The sequence below is a fragment of the Culex pipiens genome, chromosome 1 (assembly GCF_016801865.2).
Source record: "Culex pipiens pallens isolate TS chromosome 1, TS_CPP_V2, whole genome shotgun sequence".
NCBI lineage: Eukaryota > Metazoa > Arthropoda > Insecta > Diptera > Culicidae > Culex > Culex pipiens.
In genome coordinates, this window is record NC_068937.1 from 97,618,163 (window position 1) to 97,637,799 (window position 19,637).

The following is a 19,637-nucleotide window of genomic DNA, read 5'->3' on the forward strand; positions in this document are numbered from 1 at the left end:
TGGACACTTTTTTGGAAATCTCAAACCCGGGGGGGGGGGACAATTTCCATACAAATAACATCTTTTTGGTATGGAGCGTGGACAATCGACAACCAGCCCCCCCCCCCCCACTCCCCCCCGTGGTTTATGGCTGGTCCCATATTTCAGTTTGTTTCAGTAAAAATTGATTTAGAGTTGAATCGAGAACTCGACCTGATTCACGGCATATCTTCTCGACTGGGTTCACCATCAGAAACATCATGAGTGATGGTAAGGTTTGTGTCTTCGCTGAAAACGTCCATCATTACCGTCGTCAACTGTCATCTGCCGGCATCCTCCACCCACCAACTCAAAACAAAAACAACGTGCTGGGCAGAAAGTCAAAAGAAATCACAAAAGTCGCGTGGCGAACCATCTCCCCCCGCTAACGTAACTGAGAATGGACGGTCTCAACGAGTACGACACCTTTCTGGCCGCGCACCGGCCCCAGCTGCAGGCCTCGGGCGTTCCGGAGCACTTTTGGCCGGAGCTGTTCCGCAAGCTGAAGCACCAGGTGTTTGACGCCGGGAACGTCTTTTCGCTGCTGCTGATCGATTACGGCGAGGAGGAACGGGCGGACGGCGAACCGATTTGGACGGTGGCCGTTTCGAAGGAGGGCGGCATTCGGGCCGATCAGCCGGGTGAGATTTATCTGGTGGACCACGCGTGGACGTTCCGGTCGGATAACGCGCGGCAGCTGTTGAACGAGCATCCGCCGCTGGTGAACCGGTTGGCCATTATGATGGGAATTGAGCAGGAGGAGGTGCCTGGGACGGTGGTTATTGCGCGGATTTTAACAGAGGTGTGGAAGTGGTGCAACATGTACTCGCTGAACGGGGATGGCATTTCGGTGGAGAACCGGATGCCGATTTGGTACGTGATGGACGAGTTGGGCAGCGGGATTCGGCACGGAGATTCGCCAAATTGCCGGGTTGTGCCGTTTATCCACGTGAGCGAGCAGATGACGTACAGTTTGCTGTTTCCGATCGAGGACATTGACGAGGGAGATCAGCTGTTCCGGGATTACGTCGAGGGCGTTCCGAGCGATACGAAGGAGCGGGAGTGTTTGCTACTGCCTTGGGAGTACAGTTCGTTGGTTGAGGAAAGCTTTACGCAGAAGGAAGCTTCGAAAGAGTACTTTTTGGCGGGGCATATTGAGGAATCGTTGCCGGATCCGGAGGTGGCGCCGCCACTCTTCGATGGCAACAGTCCGTTGAAGGTTTACTCCGAGTACGAGTTTGTCAATCGGTATTTGAACGATCCGGCGTTTGAGATTGTGGACAACGCTGAGGAGGCGGACATTCTGTGGCTTACGACGCACTTTAAGCAGTACCGCGAGTTTAGCCAAACCACGCCGAACAAGTACGTGAACCAGTTCCCGTTCGAGAACGTTATCACGATCAAGGATCTGCTGAGTGTGGTCTGTCGAAGAATGGCCACGAAAAAGAGTACCGACGATGAAGGTTTGCTTGAAGCGAACCCGAAATGGCTGCCGGTCACGTACAACCTTAAAACGGAACTCGTCGAGTTTGTCAGCTACTTCCAGAACCGTGCCCAAAAAGGTCTCGACAATCACTTTATCATCAAACCGTGGAATCTGGCCCGCGGCCTGGACATGTACATCACCAAGAGCCTCCCGCAAATCATGCGCCTTCAACAGACCGGTCCAAAAATCGCCCAAAAGTACATCGAACATCCGGTGCTGTTCGACCGGCCCGAGGTTGAGGGTGGCCGCGTCAAGTTCGACATCCGCTACGTGGTCCTGCTGAAGAGCGTCGACGAGCTGTCGGCGTACGTGTACACCAACTTCTTCCTGCGCTTTGCCAACAAACCCTTCTCTATGGACGACTTTGACGACTACGAGAAGCACTTCACCGTGATGAACTACTCCCGGGGGGAGGCAAACTTCCAGCTGCGCCACATGAAGTGCGAAGAGTTCCTCGACCAGTGGGCCGTCCAATATCCGAAGCACGCGTGGGAGAACATCGAGGCGGACATTTGCGACATGCTTAAGGAGGTGCTGCAGGGAGCTACGCGGGTCGGTCCGCCGTGTGGAATCGGTGCCAGTGCGCAATCACGGGCCCTGTACGCGGTCGATCTGATGCTGGAGTGGTCCAACGCCGGGACCACCATTCAGCCGAAGATTCTGGAGATGAACTTTACGCCGGATTGCAAGCGAGCGTGCGAGTACTATCCGAACTTTTACAACGATATCTTCAATTTGCTGTTTTTGGACCAGGACAATCCGGACGTGTTCCGGAAGATTGCTTGAAGAGGTGGTTGTGGAAAGAAGTCAAAAATACAATTGTTGACCGAGCCTTACTTTACGGTTGCTTCATCTGAATATCACATCCAAAGTATTCTAAATTTAGGGCAGGGTGGCCACTCAAATCCCATTTCCAATTTCCAGATACAAAGTTCAAGAAACCTCAAATAAACGGCAATTCCTACACAAAAGATGATTGCAAATCATCGAAAACTATTTATGATTGAGTCAGGGTTCACCATTGAACACGATTTTCTACATATATTCGCAATTCGCAATTTTCAGTGTAAGAATGGGCCTTGACCGATCTTATGCACCAGGTTCCCGACGAACACGCACTGCCCTTACACCTACATCTCACCCTTGCTCTGAGTCAGTACGAGCAACACGCTAGAACACGCTTTGAGTGTTCGTGCCAGGCATGCACACCTTCTTTTCCGGTTACGCATTTTAACTCGGCAGGGGGTGGTACATTACGTAGGGTTTGATGTAAGTATAAGCTCCTAACCATTTATAGTGTGTCTATCAATTTTCATTAAAGCAAGTACTGTTTTATTTTAGATTGAATTCAAAAACTAATTGTTATTTTACTGTGTATTGTTTTCTCCAGAAATCTTTCCTAGTGTTGAGTCGTGTTTATATGTTGCTATTTCTTTTGTCGCGGTGTTTTGTTACAATTTTTGGTCCTAAGCATGTTATTCAAAAGTTTACCAAAAGTACAATAGTAATATTTGTGTTAATCTTTTAACCATTTCCATAAATTGAGTAAGGACTCAAACCTCACTTGTTTGAAAAAAGGGTGAAGATTGAAAACAATAGACAGTAAAAGAGAATATATTTTATTAAAATCAAGAATCAATAGTAAGAGAAGGATGAGCGTATTTTAATGAATAAAAATGAGAAGCTGGATGTAGTAGATGTAAAATTAGACAATAGTTAAAAAATAGAGATAAAAAACAAGCTTAGATTATAGTAATGATAATTTATAGGACAGATAAAGAATTATTCAAATAAATAAATTCGCAATAAAATCAAAAAAGAATAGGCAAATGATAAATAGACACATACTAACATTAAGGAAAAGTATATTTTTAAGGAAAAAAAAAACAAAGATTGTTACAGCAGTATCAATTGGTAAAAAAAAAGAGTGGAAAAGCTTTGAGAGATAAGAGAATCAAAAGTTAGTAAAATCAAAATCAAATGATGGTTATTAAATAGAAGAATCAGTGAAGAAGTGAGAATCAGTAGAGCAAAATAAAAATAGGAGATAGGTGGTAGCTGAGGATGAAGAGAAGAGAAAATCAGATACATCCACAGCAGTTGACTCAACATACTGCGAATCAAAACAATACCGTCTACAATCACAAATTACTACCCTTTCCCACATTTTCGCGCCCCTTTCTTTCAGCCGTCTCGACTCTGACCCGCGGTGGTCAAAGGTTTACGATCCGTTTCCACAGGCCACCAGCTAGGTCATCATGAAAACCAAGCCAACGTGGAGGTAAGAAAATAGGACACTTGCAAGGAACCAGAGCTATACTGTTCTGATCAAGATAATTCGGATGATCTAACAGAACTACGGATGTAGTTAGTTGCGCTCCTTCCAGGATGTTCCTTACCTGGACGTCAACCGAAGAGCACGCAACAAGATCAGTGCCATTGCATGCTCTTACCCAGTCACGGCGTTCTAGCAGGATTCTAGCAGAGTTCTAACAGAGGTGGATATTCTAACAGCATTCTAGCAGAAACGTTCCATGGTTCTAGCAGGATTCTGACAGAACCAGCTCTGCTAGAATATTTCGTGACTGGGTAGGTATCAATCCTTGGCCTGCAAAGCGGAATCTAATTGGAATCGTATACAAATTCCGTTTCAAACGCAACAACCGGTTCCGTGTTTGAACCGGTTGTTGCGTTTGAAACGGAATTTTTATACGATTCTAATTAGATTCCGTTTTAGAATTCGGATTGATTTGACTGGGTATGTTTGCATCAGGACACTGTAGCGATGAGTTCGTCTTTTTGAGTAAAATTATCCTTTGACCTTTTAAAAAAACAATAGCTGGATTTTAAAATATTGAAAGAATTAATACTAAATTTTTTTATTTAGCAAAAGATAAATTTATTAGCATTGAAATTTGAACCACATAATTTTAAATAACTTGTTTGCTCACTTCACATTTTGGGTTACATTTAGAATTCAAAGTAGTTTTCGTGCCGTGAAAAATCACTAGCCTTAAAAATCATAGAATGTTTAAAACGATTTTTAATTTTTTTTTATCAATTTTATTCAATTTGAAATTAAAACGGGCTCAAGACGAATTGATTAATAGTAGTTTATGCAACAAGTTGCAAAAAGAGGATTTTTTCAGCACGAGTCGTACATTTATCCAACGAGGTTCACCGAGTTGGATAAATACGACGAGTGCTGAATAAAACAAGTTTTGCAACGAGTTCCATACAACATTTTTTGCAATTCCGAAAAACACCTATTGAGTGAAATTTTGAGTCAAATTTTCATGTATTGAAAAGTAGAACTTTTCAGCATTTATTTTGAAAAGTGTTCCTATTCGATTCTGTAATTTTTGGTACAGAAAAGTAGGCTATTTCGTCGTTCAAGAATGTCAGGAAAAACAAGTAGTTTCACGACGGAATTGCAAAAAAAAACTTTACACAATGTTGGAACATTCTCAAAGTCCTAGAAGTCGGGACTCCGGCTATTTCCGATTTGGGGCAGAATAACAAATTTTTCTCACTTTTTCTGCAAGGGACTGTTCGGATTCATCCAGTCTAACAAATTTCGCTGATTTCATCATTTAATCACAGAGTATATTGTTGAAATGAAACATAATAAAATTGAAACAAAATAATAATAACTTACATTCGCTCTAATCCTCCTGCACCTCAACCTCGAATCCCTCGTCGCTGCTCTCGTCCGCGTCACTCTCATCGCCCCCATCCTCCTCCCCAGAGGAAGCATCCCGATAGGTGGTGAATCCACTCGACCCCGGCATCACATCGTTCTGCACCGTCTCGATAACCTTCCGGCGGATTTCCTCGTGCTGCTTGAGCCGATCTTCGGCGTACAGCCGGCGGGTGTCCTCGAGCAGTTTGTTCTTCTCCGCCTGCAACATGACCCCTTCCTCGAGCGTTAGCATCTTTGTGGGGGAGTGCTTGAGTGAGGGCGGAGTGGCAGCCGTGTTTTCCCAGGACTTGAGGTGCTTCGCGTGGCGGACTTTCTCCTTATCCGGCTGGTGGATGTCCGTTATGGTCGTTCGGAACGGGAGGTATTTCGATCTCTGGGCGGTGTTGCGTTCCTTGTTACAGATGTAGATCGCGTGGCCGTCGTACAACTCGTTGGCCGCAGTCTGTTGGCGCTTCTCCAAAATACTACTCAACTTGCCAACGCTCTTTACCACGTCAACCTCGATAAGTTCCGCCGGGGCACATTCTTCCTGTTGCTCCTGCTTCAACTCTTCAATGTCCTTCAAATCACGCTCCGTAATCAACGATGGTTCCGGCTTGGCCACCACCACCACCTTCGCCGTGTGTGTACTCTGGGCCAAGATCTTCAACGGATCCGTCTCCTCCTCATCGTCACTGTCCACCCTTTCACCCTCCCGTGCCCCACCCAACTGGCCACCCCACTCCAACTTGGTCAGCGACCTCTTCCCCACCGAGGCGATATTCAGCTCCGAAAACAGTTCCGCCGCTCGGTCCACATTGCTGTGCGCCTCCAACTGTTTCACAATCTGCTCGTAAAACAGCCGAATTTTCGCGCCCTTGTCCGGAAGTTTCGCCACCCTTCCCTTGTTGTTCAGCAGCAGCTCCTGGCGCAACTTCAAGTCCAGCAGTTCCATTTTGTTCAGCTTGCTGATGTCCCGGATGTAGCCCTGCTTCTCGGAGTCGCGGCTCCGCGAAGGATCGCCCGGAACGCGGCTCAGTGGAGGCGGATTCTTGAACATTTTGGAAGCACGATTTGCTGCAGCTACCGCGACCGAACTGATCGACGAACTCACGCAAACTGTCAGATTTGTTTACCACGCGCGCTGTTTTAAAAACTTTTTTCGATGACGATGCGTAGGGGAGCACAGTCTTGCGGTGAGAATTACCCGAAAATGGTGTAGGGGAAGGTCTGTACATGTTTCAGAGATGTCTGTTGGAATAAAAAAACAAATTCGACGCCAACATTTCAAAAAGCATCATGTACAAACCATGCGTTTTGAGAAAAACGCCTTTGAATGATGAGCACCCATTTTCAATTCCCATTTTAATATAAAAGCAAAATAAGATGTTCTAATAATAACAAACGATGAAAAACGTTGCTTTTATTGATACTTGATCATCCAAATTCAATAAAACATCATTTCCGTAATTTTATTTGAGTAAAACAAACATAACTCCTTTTGAAATCACCAACGTCGATATCGCCCTGCTGTCATTGAGGGGGGTGCTTTGTTATGATTCGTTTTTCTTCGCCGAATGTACATGGCGCTTTGTTCATGTTGCTTTTTTTTCGTCACGAGGTTCATGTAGTCTTTTGTTTGACAGGTTGACAGAGCTATATAAACAGGCACTGGTGATGGCAGAGATTTTGTTTATGTTGCTTTATTTAAAATCATGATTAAACAGACTTTACTGAAGTAACTTTTGCTCATTTTTGGTGGAGAGGTAGCTTATTAGGAGTACTTTCAGAATATGCAATAACCCAGAAAGTGTCAAAATGTACATGATGCCTTTTGAAATGTTACCGTCGATTTGATTGGGCATATTCTATAATTTTCAATCATTATCATGAGCCTACTTGTTGTTGCTTTTTAGCACTATTCATTTGAAATGTAATTGTCATTGCAATGTTATTTGTTTATAATAAATATCCTGTTAGTCAGACTTTTAATCATCGGCATGTTTTCATAATCTAGAGTTTTAATCTAGAGTTTTTTTTTGAATAGGTCCTATAAACATATATTGTCACTAAATTTGATTTGCGAAAAAACACTATTTTTTTTTATATATGTTTTAGAGGTCATCAAATGCCAACTTTTTAGAAATTTCCAGGTTGTGCAAAAAGTCTTTGACCGAGTTATGAATTTTTGAATCAATACTAATTTTTTCAAAAAATCGAAATATTTGTCGCAAAAATTTTTCAACTTCATTTTTCGATGTAAAATCAAATTTGCAATCAAAAAGTACTTAAGTTAAATTTTGATAAAGTGCATGCACCGTTTTCAAGTTAAAGCCATTTTTATGTGACTTTTTTGAAAATAGTCGCAGTCAAGGTCTAGACTATGTCATATGGGGTAGTTTCATAGGTAAAACATGTGATATTGATATGTGCCTTTCTTTCAGTATCACACAAAAAAATATTACTGTAATGACAAAAGTAAATTACTTTTGAATTTAAAAGTTGCCAAAATTTGCTGAAAGGAAAGTTTTTTTCTTGTTTTAAAAATGAAAACTTTTATTGCTACACTGCCCATGATCGCATAAATGTCCCATATGCATTTTCGTCACTTTTGAGTTATTGATGCAGTTTGGTTCAAAATCGTGTGCTCTTTCAAAAGAGCCTATAATATCCAGTACTTTGTTCTAGAAATCAAGTGGGAAATCCAGTTTTTTCGTGAAAATTTAACACATAGCCTTATGTGTGGGACAAACTTGTTTAGCGTTTTTCTCAGCTTGCTGTTTTTGCATATGGGACATTTATACGAACATGGGCAGTACAGTTTTTGAAAATCTCCTTACTAACTGATTTAAAAGTCTTAACTTTTAATACGACTGTATAATTTCTTTCATTTTCACGTTCTCGTGCAACCGTGTACGCCTAAGTTCCAAATGTAAACAAACATTTTGGTGGGTCCGGTCCGGTGGTGCCTGGTGAGTCCAGAGGGCTTTTGTTAATTTGATTTGGTTAACCGCGGTGGATTTTCTTGAAATAATTCGAACTGTCAAAAATCCACCAAAACATCTACCACATTGATCACACAAAAAACTGTGGTAGAAAAGTATCCACCGGTAGATCCTTTGGTGGATTTTTGACAGTTCGAATTATTTCAAGAAAATCCACCGCGGTTAACCAAATCAAATTAACAAAAGCCCTCAGAACGCGAATCAAAGCCGACCGCGGCAGCAGCCAGGACTCGGGTGCGGACACCTTCGTAAGCCAAACAGCAGCAGCGAAACGCCGGCGAAGGAGGGTGGTGCTTGTGCGGGACGAGGTCGAGGGTTCAAAAAGGCCATGGCTGCAGCTTCCTGCAGGACCTGCAGCTGTTTCACGACCGGAATGGGTTAGAAGGAAGCTTCGGTGTTTTGTGATTGATTTTGTTTGTTTTTGTAGGATGGGAGCTCCTAGGTAGGAATGTGGATTCGAACCGGTTGTATTCGGTGGTGGTGACCCGGGATTGCTGGTTGAAGGTCGATTCCCGCGAGGACTGGGACGAGATCATCGAGGAGATGGCGCTGCCAACGCGTTGCGTGAACAAGGAGATTGCGTTGAAGATGAATAGCATCCGATTTTTGGACAAGTACGAGAAAGGATCCGACGAAGAGGAGGACGGCAAGAAGCGGCATAATCGGAGGTGGTCAGCGCGGATGTTGCACTCGATGTCGGCGGTTCACAACACCGGTGAGTATTGAGAATGTGTGCAGTGGCTAGCCAACTTCCCTTACTTTCCATCTCTTTAAGCAACTTCCCGCCCACAAACGCTCACATCGCGATGGCGCAGCTTCAGCTGGGGACAGCGAGCATGAAAATCTGTGTCATTGTGGAAGGAGGATGAAGTGCTCGAAATCAAATTCCGTTCCGAGGGCCTCATCAACCCCATGTTCCGGATGCGCTTCCAGGTTCTGGAACTCCATGTTCAGGCACTTCACTTCTCAGCCGGGAAACGTCGACCACCCTTCCCGAATCAACAGCCAACTTCTCCAAACCTGTCCTGATGAAGGCCGGCAATGGACCATCCTGTTCGCTACTTTGCTGTCGCGCGTCGAAACGTCCATCCGGAACCGTCCAGCTTGGGGTCTTCGGAAGTTACCGTTGACGTACCGTAATAATCGGTACAGCTTGGACTCAGATGTTAGTCAGAAGCGTTAAATACAATAACAACATGTTTTTTTAACTTACTGTTTAAAACTTTAAAAAAATAAATATAAAATAAAGCACATTTTTTTCTGAAATTACAACGTATTATTAAATGTTGTTTATTCTTGCCATAAAAGGTTTCTTTTCCAATTAAAAGTAAAACACTTTTACCGATACAACGATTTTGTTCCATCAATGCATGGTAGTATCAAAACCTTTCAACTTTTAAATTAAAAAGTTTGAACTTTCTACGAATATTCACCAACGCGAACTTTTAATCTAACGAACGATCTTTTTAAATTTAGAGTATTTTTTCTTTGTGTGTACTAGCTTAAATACAAAATAAATATAAAAGATAATCACAAAACATAAAAAAGAAAACCTCGTTGTAAAACAAACTGTGCCTAAATTTTTCTTTTGACCTTAAATTTGTGAATTTCTTTCGATCAATAAAAACGAATGTTTTTTTTCAATTCTCATCAACTTTTATTTCAAGGTTCAAAATCCTCCAACGAGTTAGTTTGTGCTGCCATCAGTCGATGGCGCTGCATTCAACACTTCTTTTTTTTGCTACAATTTATTCAATTATTATATGGTTTCCACCTTTAGGAAACCGCCAGTTCGTTCCATTGCAATGTATGCCGTGCAATCATATTGTGTTTTTCTTTGTTTTGTTTTTGTTTACGTACGCATAAGTAAGTTTCACATTTAGGTTTTTTTTTTGTCGTGGCTGTGTAATAGGTAGTTTAATTTCATATGTTTTTTTATTCACCATTTCTTCAGCTTTCTTTTTTTGTCAAACACTCAAAAAGTAACTCTTGTCGCTTTTTAAGCTTTCGCATTTTCGTTTTAGAACCATCTGATATTTGACCAATTGCTAGCAATGACCCAGCGACAAGAGTTTGTGAATTTCTACGGTTTGGTTTATTTTGTTCTGTCTCTTTCATCAAATATTGTTATCAAATTCAGCTAAAAGACGTGTATATTAGCGATTCAGAATTTTATGCTTCTTGACTCTACTTTTTGTTTTCATTTTTAGTACAAATCGTTTTAGTGGCTCGTTCTTAACACTTAGTTATTTTTTCATGAAACGACACATAGTTACAGTTGCGCCATTTTTTTTTAAATTTTTTGTTCCGCTTAGGCGCATTATATCGTTTAGATAATTGGTTTAGTTTAGTGACTTTATACGTTTCACTGCAAGTGAGAAAGTTCAACCATCAATTAGAAATCGAAACGAAAGTACGGGTTTTTCTTAACATTGTGATTTGTTTAAAGTTACTGTTCTTTTTTCTCTTGTACGTTATAATGTCTGGTTTATAAACACACTACACAGATTATAGATTTGGTTTTCATAACAGCGTTTTCGTAGGTTTTTTTCTTGCTACGTTTTTGTTTCCAATAAATACATTTCTTAACAAAGTTAGCACATGTGGTCTACAAACTATAGAGGGATGTCTGCTTGTCTATGTGTGCGTGGAGGGATGCAAAAATGCATTCGCGAACAACGAGGGAGGGGTGTCAATGAATTTAAAAGCTATTTTTTTCTTGTAATTTTAAACAACTTGACTTATATTGATCACCTTTTAAAACATTTTTTCTTACTGTATGCCTGTGTGTTTGTGTGAATGTCTGAACGACTTGGAACCACTCAGGGCGCTTGACGTTAACGAGCTGTCAAAATTCACAAACAGTGGCGCCTCTAGTGGAGCTTTTTGCAAACAGAACGTAAAGCAGCAGCAAAACGAAGGATTTAGAATCCTTTTGCGAACAATTCCGACTACATTTTGATTACATGTGGACTTAACAAACTTTAAATCTTTAAATTTTGATCGCTTAAAATGCAAATTTTAAATGTCTAAAAATAGTGTTTGTTCGATCTCAAAATATATCATATAATTTTGTTTTTTTGTGTGTGTGTTGCACGTAAAATATCTATCTTTTCGCTATAGGTAAAACTTCAGGTTTCATTTTGTTATGTGTGGGTGATTTTTCGTTTGTCTGTGTGATGGGATGTGTAAATACAGAATATTAAAACTTAAACCTTAAACGCAATACACGCAGTACTACCTTTGTTTGAGCACACGATCACTTGATTAAAAACTATAGCTTATTACATGCTTTATACTTTGTTTTTGCTATCATTCTGTCGTAAATATTGGTTCTATCTCTCATTGAGCCGATAACTTTCACACAAGGTTTTCTTGCTTGTATGTTAAATTCGCTCACGTAAAAAAGCGCAAACTTAGGCAAAACATGGTGCGTTTAGCTCTTCCCAATTCTTTGGGATCCAGTTGCCAAAACGCGGGAATTTTTTCCAACTTTAGAATGTGTTCTTCTTTAACTTTTTTTCATATTTTTTTTTGTTCTGTTGTTGTATTTCACTCACTTTTTTGTAAATTTAAATATTGTCTTCTTTCTTTCTTTTTTTATGTCTACAGGAGACGCGAAAAATCTAGGAAGGAAAATTTGCTTTTTTCGCTTTTCTGCTAAAGTTACGTCAAGAGAGATAGAAAGTTTTTTTTCAAACACATTTTTTTCTGCCTTATTGTGAAATTCATGTGTGATGTGTAATTTATTCGCGTGCGATTTGCGAAACAGTGCGTGAATCCAATATGGTGGTGGTAGTGCTTTTTTTGCGACAAAAGTTTATGATATGCAAAGAGTATTTAGTGTCTCACAGTGGAGGGAGAAAGTACTGGTGAAAATCGGGGTGTGTTGGTGGGAGAAAAGGGCCAGCAAAAGCTTTTGTGAGGGGAAATATACGGCGAGATTTCAGAGAACAGATGAACATTTTGGGATCCTGAATTGACTCTTGGTGAAAGTCATGAAGAACGTTGGAAACAAGTAATATGAAGCAAACAAAAATTTCGCGCGAAAAATATTTAACTAGGAAATTTATAAAAATCTAAATATTTTTTTTTGAGGGAAAAGTAATGTTGTGCTTTTAAAAGCAAATCCAAAAATGTAATTGTACAATAGCGTCTTAAAGCCTGTTTGCAAACATCTATAAATCTAGAGCAACATTTGAAAGGGGCGGTACGACATTGCTCTTACGGCCTTTCATTACACGCGTTTAAATGGGACGAATTGATTTCTAGTTAGAAATCCCATAAGAAATATGCATTACGTAGTGAAAGAAAGATCTCTCGTTTATTTGGTAAACAAAGTTTGCTGTAGGGGAGAGTGGGGAGACTTGATCCCCGGGGACACTTGATCCCAAGCCTGTATCTCGTCACCATGTGGGTAAAACAATTAGCTTTGTTCTAGAAAGTTGTGCGAAATTAACCAAAACTCATTGTAGAAAACAAAGAAAAAAATAAAAAAATGTTTAGATTGAGTTACACACATTTTTCTAAAACGAGCTGCAAAAAACTTCCAAGAGATCTTTTTTTCTTTTTTTAATATGCATAGAAAACACAAAAAAATTGTGGTCTAAAAAATAATATTATAAGTTTTTAAATATTTTACATACTAAACTTGTTATATTTTGAACACAAACGTACAGGTTTTATGTGAAATTGCTGTAACTTATAGAAAATTAAAAGTTTGGATGAATAAGAAACATTTTGCTTAAGATTTCTTCAAAATGTTGAAAGGGGGATCAAGTTACCCCTAACATTTTTAAAATGCCGGTTTAAAATATTTTTTTAAAACGCTTGGCATGATTCGAAGAGTTCATCTGATGAAATACCCTTATAAGCCAAACATAGATGAATGTTTAAGCTTTTAATTCATGCAAAAAGTTTATAGTTTTGTGAGAAATTGACAGAGTTATGTGCGATACAAAAAAAAAGGGGATCAAGTCTCCCCACTCTCCCCTACATTGGCTGATGCACGAAGTGATTTGTTTACCTTTTTTTGATACCCTCTGCAAACGTCAAACCATACAAAATTGCTGCCGGATCTTTTCCTGGAGAGATCCGGAAACAGATCCGGCAAAAAATGTATTGAGTTGACGTTTGCTGAGGGCTGCCGAAAAGTTTGGTTATGTTCTGCTTGCAAAAGACAATAATATGGAATAAAAAGGTTGCCTCAAAAGGTCGAAACTCAAAAGAAAGAATCACGAAAGTTCAAATTCTGTCTTCTGTTCTCAGAAGAACATGAAGATGGCCATTTCGACAGTGCACAGTGGTCCAGATCGCAAAATTAAGTGGAAAGGGATTTTCCGAAAAATGGTGAAGCTTTGGAGCTTTGGTGTCTTCAAAAGAGTTGTTGTAAATGAAAAGGGGCAACTTTTGGTTTGGGTGAAAATTAGAGTGATTTTAAAAATCCAACTTTTCAGGAACATTTTGGGATTTTTTTGTTTTCTAGAAAGTTGTTGGGCTTACCAATCCAAGCAACTTTGTCGAAGACACCAAAATTCAACGACCAAATTTATGGAAAGTATCTGAGCAAACCTCTAAAAATCAGTTTTTTGAACGTGGCAACTCAGGGTTAAGTTTTAGAGAAAAGTGATATTTGGGGCACTTTTAGAACTCTAAAAAACAAACATTTTTATTTTTTGACAAGCCAATTTGGACTTAAGGGTCAAAAGATACCGCCATTTTAAGGTGAAAAAGATGCAAATTTTAAACTCAAATATCTCAAAAAGGCGCTAGCCAAATTTTAAGCGCCAGGTTGCATTTGAAAGAAAAAATCTCAGGGGTGTTTTTCTTTAAACTCGAGATATCTTCATTTTAAAAAGTCTATTTTTCAAGGGAAAACCATATGGGACCACCCTAACGAAATTCGAAAATTGTCCAAATATAGGTTTTCCATGTAATTTTGTCCGCTGAATGTGCCCTAAATTGGTAATTTTACATTTTAATCGGCTGTCCCCCTACTCCAGGGAAAGATTGGAGCTGAAAAGTTTTTGTTTCCATTTCTGGCTAAAAACCTCGCCGCAAACGTTGCACGCGGCAAGGTCAACCCAAACCCAAACAACAAATTTCAAGCTGTCATCGGAAAGAAATGTCAGTGCACAAGGGCGCCTCTAGTGGCAAATCCGAAAAGTATTGACCATGCTTTGCAAATTTAAAATAAAACCGTTACAATTTTGGGACAAGTTGGTATCCAGACTTTCATGTCTGTTTGTCTGTGGTTTTACCGCTAACAATGTTTAAGTTTACCTCCTTTCCGGTCCCTAGTAGCAAGTAAAACGGCGCTTTTATATTTTTGTTGAACAATTGCTCCACAAGCGTTTTTATACGTTAATTATTTAACAAGTGTCATAATTGTTCACATTTTGATAAAAAAAACCATTGTTAAACATGGTTGTGTAACAAAAATGCCAAATCTAGCAACGGATTACGAATAGCTCATTTTGTAGTTTATTCTGACTTAAATGAAACATGCTTGTAGAACTCGAATGCAAAATGACATTTGCAGACATGATGTTTCATTTCAGTTTGCTAAACATGATAACATAGTAGATTTGACCTTTGGCTTCGGCTAGGATTTCTCGTAAACAAGTTGTTTATGTGAAGTTCGCGTTCTTGTTCTAAAAACCGAGCAAGAACATGTTGACATAACCCCTCGTGGAAAGATGCAGACGCGCGCCCGGACATTTGGAGTGATCTTGGGTTCGACACTTGCCCTATGGATTCTTCATCAAAAAGGAAAACTGAAAATGCAGCACCGGGAACCAGCAGCAGCAGCAGAGTAAGTAGCAAGCGATTGTGGATTAGCACTCAAACATGATTGAAAAAAAAAATCTCCAAAAGCATAATAATGAAATTGAATGATTTTTTATGGTTGACATTTTTATTATTCATGGTTAACATGACGTATCCCTGTCAAAACTAATAAATCACAAAAACTAGTAGTTGAAGTCGTCCCGCCCGTGTGGATCAATCGGACCGCACACTGGATTCACAATCCAGAGGTGGTGCTACTTGTGGTGTAATGCAATTTTTCTGACTAATTGAGGTAATATTGCATCATTGAAGAGGTGATATTAAACCTTCAAATTTTAAACCATCCTAAATTACACATTTTTTAACTGTGTATCTTTTATGCATTTCTTTAGCGAAATTTTAGAATCAACAAATGAACTTGATTTCAGATGCTCAAAAACGGATTCCCGACTTCCGTCAATTAGGAGATGATTTCCAGCTTAAGTTGAGATTATTCCCGTCACCTCAGTCCAACTAGTTAGCAGTGACAGATCTTTCTTAAAGCTTCTCACCACAGAAGAAGATTCATTGCATTTCACCTAGCCTGCTACTGAGCTGTCACACCTTTCAACCGTTTTTATCAAACCAGCCAGCCACCAGCACTGCACATAAATCCCCATTTTCGTCCTTCTTTTTTTAGAGGGGGATATTTTCCTCCTCAAAGTCAAAGAAAAGCTGACACACCACCCTAGACTGGACTCAGATTTGAAAAAAAATGAAGAAGTGGGTGAGATGTTTGAAGGAAAAACGGAATGAAAATGCTGCGTTCTTAACGGTGAGAAAAGACATCGATAGTGTTAAAATTTGTGGAAAGATATACGGTTTCTTTCTAGCTTTCTTGCAAAGTTTTTTTTATCTTCTTTTTCGTTTTTTTTTTCATTACCAATATACAGGTTTACAGACACCATCATGAGAGAAAGAGAGAGAGAGGGATGGATTGAAAGTGGTTCTTGCCTTCCATTCCGACTGAGTGCTCGCAAATCCCTTCTTTAAGATTCTTCCTACTTTTCTCCTTTAGTCCTCATACTTTTACACACTTTATGTCCTCCCTCCTGGGAGGGAAGGATGAACAACCAACCTCCTGGACCTTGCACACCGTGTCTCGTTGAGAAATACCTACCGAATCCCCATGGCCTTAAGGTTTGCCCCCCCTATACCGAACGAGACTCGTCTGACGTTCGGACAGGCTGCATCTCCGGGTCGGTCGGTCTATTTGCGGGATAAACTTTTCGTGGAAGTTTTCTCAATGTGGATCAGGATGCTGTTGGACGTGCCGAACGTCGAGACCCGTATGTCGAACTTGCCGTCCAGCCCGAGTGAGTGGGTCATCAATCTTGCATTCTCGATTGTCGAATCGCACAGTCTGTTCGAGAGAAAGAATGGAATGGAATGGAATTAATAATTTGTGAGGAGTCGGTGAAATGAAATTATGCTTTCTGTCGTCTGATTTTATTTGCGTTCACTGGTTTGGGCGATGGTGACACGATGGCTGGTGGATGATTTTTATAGCTGCGTGTTATTTCATAAAAATATGTAATAAAACTTATTAAAAATTATCAAGGATTCCATAGAATTTTTTTTTATTTTCAAGAAAAACTTTGGTGTACGATTTATGATTTGAGTAATTCTCGCTGAAAGTGGACCACTATTTACACAAGGTGCTCAAAAATCAAAGGCAATGTACTTTTCCAATAGCCCCCACCAAGTTATGAAAAAAACCATGTTTGGTTGGTAAAATTTGTCCTCACCTCACCACCACGAAGCTAAAACATTTTTTTTAATTGGAATTTTTTTGACTCAGGCGCGCCTACAAAATTGCTAATAACTTTGCAAAACTTCAACGAACCTTTGATGTTTAGGGGTGTTTTGGAAAGGAAATGAGCAGAGCTTTCGAATGCACTTGTCAGAAAAGTACCGTTCCATACATTTTTTAGCCACAAAACACCAATGTATTTTTAAAAGTCATTTTTGAAGGCCGGCACCCCGCTTTATCGAAAAACTGACAAATCCATTCGAAAGCTGACACGATTTCACATAAAGGACCAATATATCTAAGGCGTATGTTCCTCCTGAGCAATTCTCTACGAAATCGGTCTTTTTTCTTAAATTTTAATTTTTGTTTTTTTTTATCCGACTGAAACTTTTTTGGTGCCTTCGGTATGCCCAAAGAAGCCATTTTGCATCATTAGTTTGTCCATATAATTTTCCATACAAATTTTGCCGCTGGCCATACAAAAATGATGTATGAAAATTCAAAAATCTGTATCTTTTGAAGGAATTTTTTGATCGATTTGGTGTCTTCGGCAAAGTTGTAGGTATGAATACGTACTACACTGGAAAAAATGGTACACGGTAAACAAAATTTTGGTGATTTAAAACTTGATTTGCAAAAAAACACTATTTTTAGAGGACATAAAATGCCATCTTTTCAGAAATTTCCAGGTTGTGCAAAAAATCTTTGAGCGAGTTATGAATTTTTTAATCAATACTGATTTTTTCAAAAAATCGAAATATTGGTCGCAAAAATTTTTCAACTTCATTTTTCGATGTAAAATCAAATTTGAAATCAAAAAGTACTTTAGTGAAATTTTGATAAAGTGCACCGTTTTCAAGTTAAATCCATTTTTAGATGACTTTTTTGAAAATAGTCGAAGTTTTTCATTTTTTTAAATTTTTAAACCAAGACTAACATTTTAAAAGGGCGTAATATTGAATGTTTGGCCCTTTTGAAATGTTAGTCTTGATTTAAAAATATTTTTTTCGAAAAGATCGGAAAATTTTACGAATGTTTCATATTTTAACATTGAAAATCGGACCATTAGTTGCTGAGATATCGACATTAGAAAATGGTGTGTTGTTTGGGTGGGACTTAGAAAACATCAATTTTCCTGTTTTTAAACCTTTGCATGGCAATATCTCAGCAACTAAGGGTCGTATCAACAAAGTTCAAAAGTGCAAAATATAGAGAATTTTCTCAGCTTTTCAAAAATATTTTTTTCAAAAGTGGGCAAACATGTGCACTAATTTTAAAAAATGAAAAACTTCGACTTTTTTTAAAAAAGTCACCTAAAAATGGATTTAATTTGAAAACGGGGCCTTATCAAAATTTCACTAAAGTACTTTTTGATTGCAAATTTGATTTTACATCAAAAAATGAAGTTGAAAAATTTTTGCGACCAATATTTCGATTTTTTGAAAAAATCAGTATTGATTCAAAAATTCATAACTCGCTCAAAGATTTTTTGCACAACCTGGAAATTTCTGAAAAGTTGGCATTTGATGTCCTCTAAAACATATCAAAAAATAAAAAAAATTAAAAATAGTGTTTTTTTGCAAATCAAGTTTTAGTGACAAAAAGTTAAATTAAAAATCACCAAAATTTTTTTTACCGTGTATCATTTTTTTCAGTGTAGTCCATATCCATACCTACAACTTTGCCGAAGACACCAAATCGATCAAAAAATTCCTTCAAAAGATACATATTTTTGAATTTTCATACATCATTTTTGTATGGCCAGCTGCCAAATTTGTATGGAAAATTATATGGACAAACTAATGATGCAAAATGGCTTCTTTGGGCATACTGAAGGCACCAAAAAAGTTTCAGTCGGATTAAAAAATACAAAAAAAAATCGAATGACCGAAATCTGAGAGAACTGCTCTCCTATCTTTTTTAATCTAATTTTGATTCTGTGAGCGCAGCGCTCCGTTCGCATTTCGGGCACCCAAAATGTTGCAATTTGCTCCCAACTACAAATATGCATCCTTGACTGATTAAAAAAATATTTGGATTGAATATAAAGTTTACTAACTACTTAGTATAAAAGTTTATATAACTCTGGAAATTCTAAATAAAACTTATCTAAACTTAATTTTGCAAACTTTTAATTCAACTAAATGTCAATATATTACCATAGAATTGCTAAATAAACATTTTGGAGTGAGTATAACTTCGTTTTGGGGGTTTTTGTATCGATAGAATAGATTTTTTCTTGGAATTTCGTACCAACCCGGAATTACGTCGTAGGAAAATCCGCCGGCATCCGAACCGGTACACGATTCACAAGTCAACCTATGTGGCATCGGAAAGGGCATAAAATTTCCGATCTTTTGGTACCCAAACATCTAGGTTTTCTTTAAAACCTACGTTTTTAAATACCTGGGCAAAAAGTAAGTTTGATCCTCGAGAACAAAAATTACGAAATTCCATACATTTTTGGCAGGTTGCTCAAACGAAACCATAACAACGTTTTTGCTTAGTTTTTTTTTTTAAAATGTGGGTTTTATAGAAAACCTGGATGTATGGGTATCAAAAGATCGGAAATTTTATGCCCTTTCTGATGTCACATAGGTTGACTTGTGAATTGTGGACCGGTTCAGATGCCGGCGGATTTTCCGACGACGTAATTCCGGGTTGGTACGAAATTCCAACGAAAAATCTATTCTATCGATACAAATACCCCCAAAACGGTGTTATACCCACTCCAAAATGTTTATTTAGCAATTCTATGGTAATATATTGACATTTAAGATGAATTAAAAGTTTGCAAAATTAAGTTTAGAAAAGTTTTATACAGAATTTCCAGAGTTATATAAACTTTTATACTAAGTAGTTAGT

General features: G+C 38.9%; 3 protein-coding genes across 4 annotated transcripts in view; 1 reads left to right on the forward strand and 2 right to left on the reverse strand.

The window, feature by feature from the left end:
• The first annotated feature begins 311 nt into the window (after positions 1–311).
• Positions 312–2,340, forward strand: LOC120427681 (tubulin--tyrosine ligase-like protein 12). Its single transcript, XM_039592562.1, has one exon. It carries the CDS (start codon positions 419–421, stop codon positions 2,288–2,290), a length of 1,872 nt encoding a protein of 623 aa, XP_039448496.1. The 5' UTR covers positions 312–418; the 3' UTR covers positions 2,291–2,340.
• Positions 2,341–5,079: 2,739 nt separating this feature from the next.
• LOC120427678 (uncharacterized) lies at positions 5,080–6,322 on the reverse strand. Its single transcript, XM_039592559.2, has one exon. It carries the CDS (start codon positions 6,244–6,246, stop codon positions 5,170–5,172), a length of 1,077 nt encoding a protein of 358 aa, XP_039448493.1. The 5' UTR covers positions 6,247–6,322; the 3' UTR covers positions 5,080–5,169.
• An 8,945-nt stretch (positions 6,323–15,267) lies between these two features.
• Positions 15,268–19,637, reverse strand: part of LOC120427676 (uncharacterized) — a 378,463-nt gene continuing 374,093 nt past the window's right edge. For both annotated transcript variants that reach the window (XM_052706059.1, XM_052706058.1), the window contains one exon: positions 15,268–16,382. In XM_052706059.1, coding sequence (XP_052562019.1) covers positions 16,229–16,382 — 154 coding nt within the window. In that variant the 3' untranslated portion in view covers positions 15,268–16,228. The remainder of the gene's footprint in view (positions 16,383–19,637) is intronic.

Bases quoted from the DNA above. Each gene is read 5' to 3' on its own strand.
- LOC120427681 (XM_039592562.1), top strand. From the start codon at position 419: ATGGACGGTCTCAACGAGTACGACACCTTTCTGGCCGCGCACCGGCCC.
- LOC120427678 (XM_039592559.2), bottom strand. From the start codon at position 6,246: ATGTTCAAGAATCCGCCTCCACTGAGCCGCGTTCCGGGCGATCCTTCG.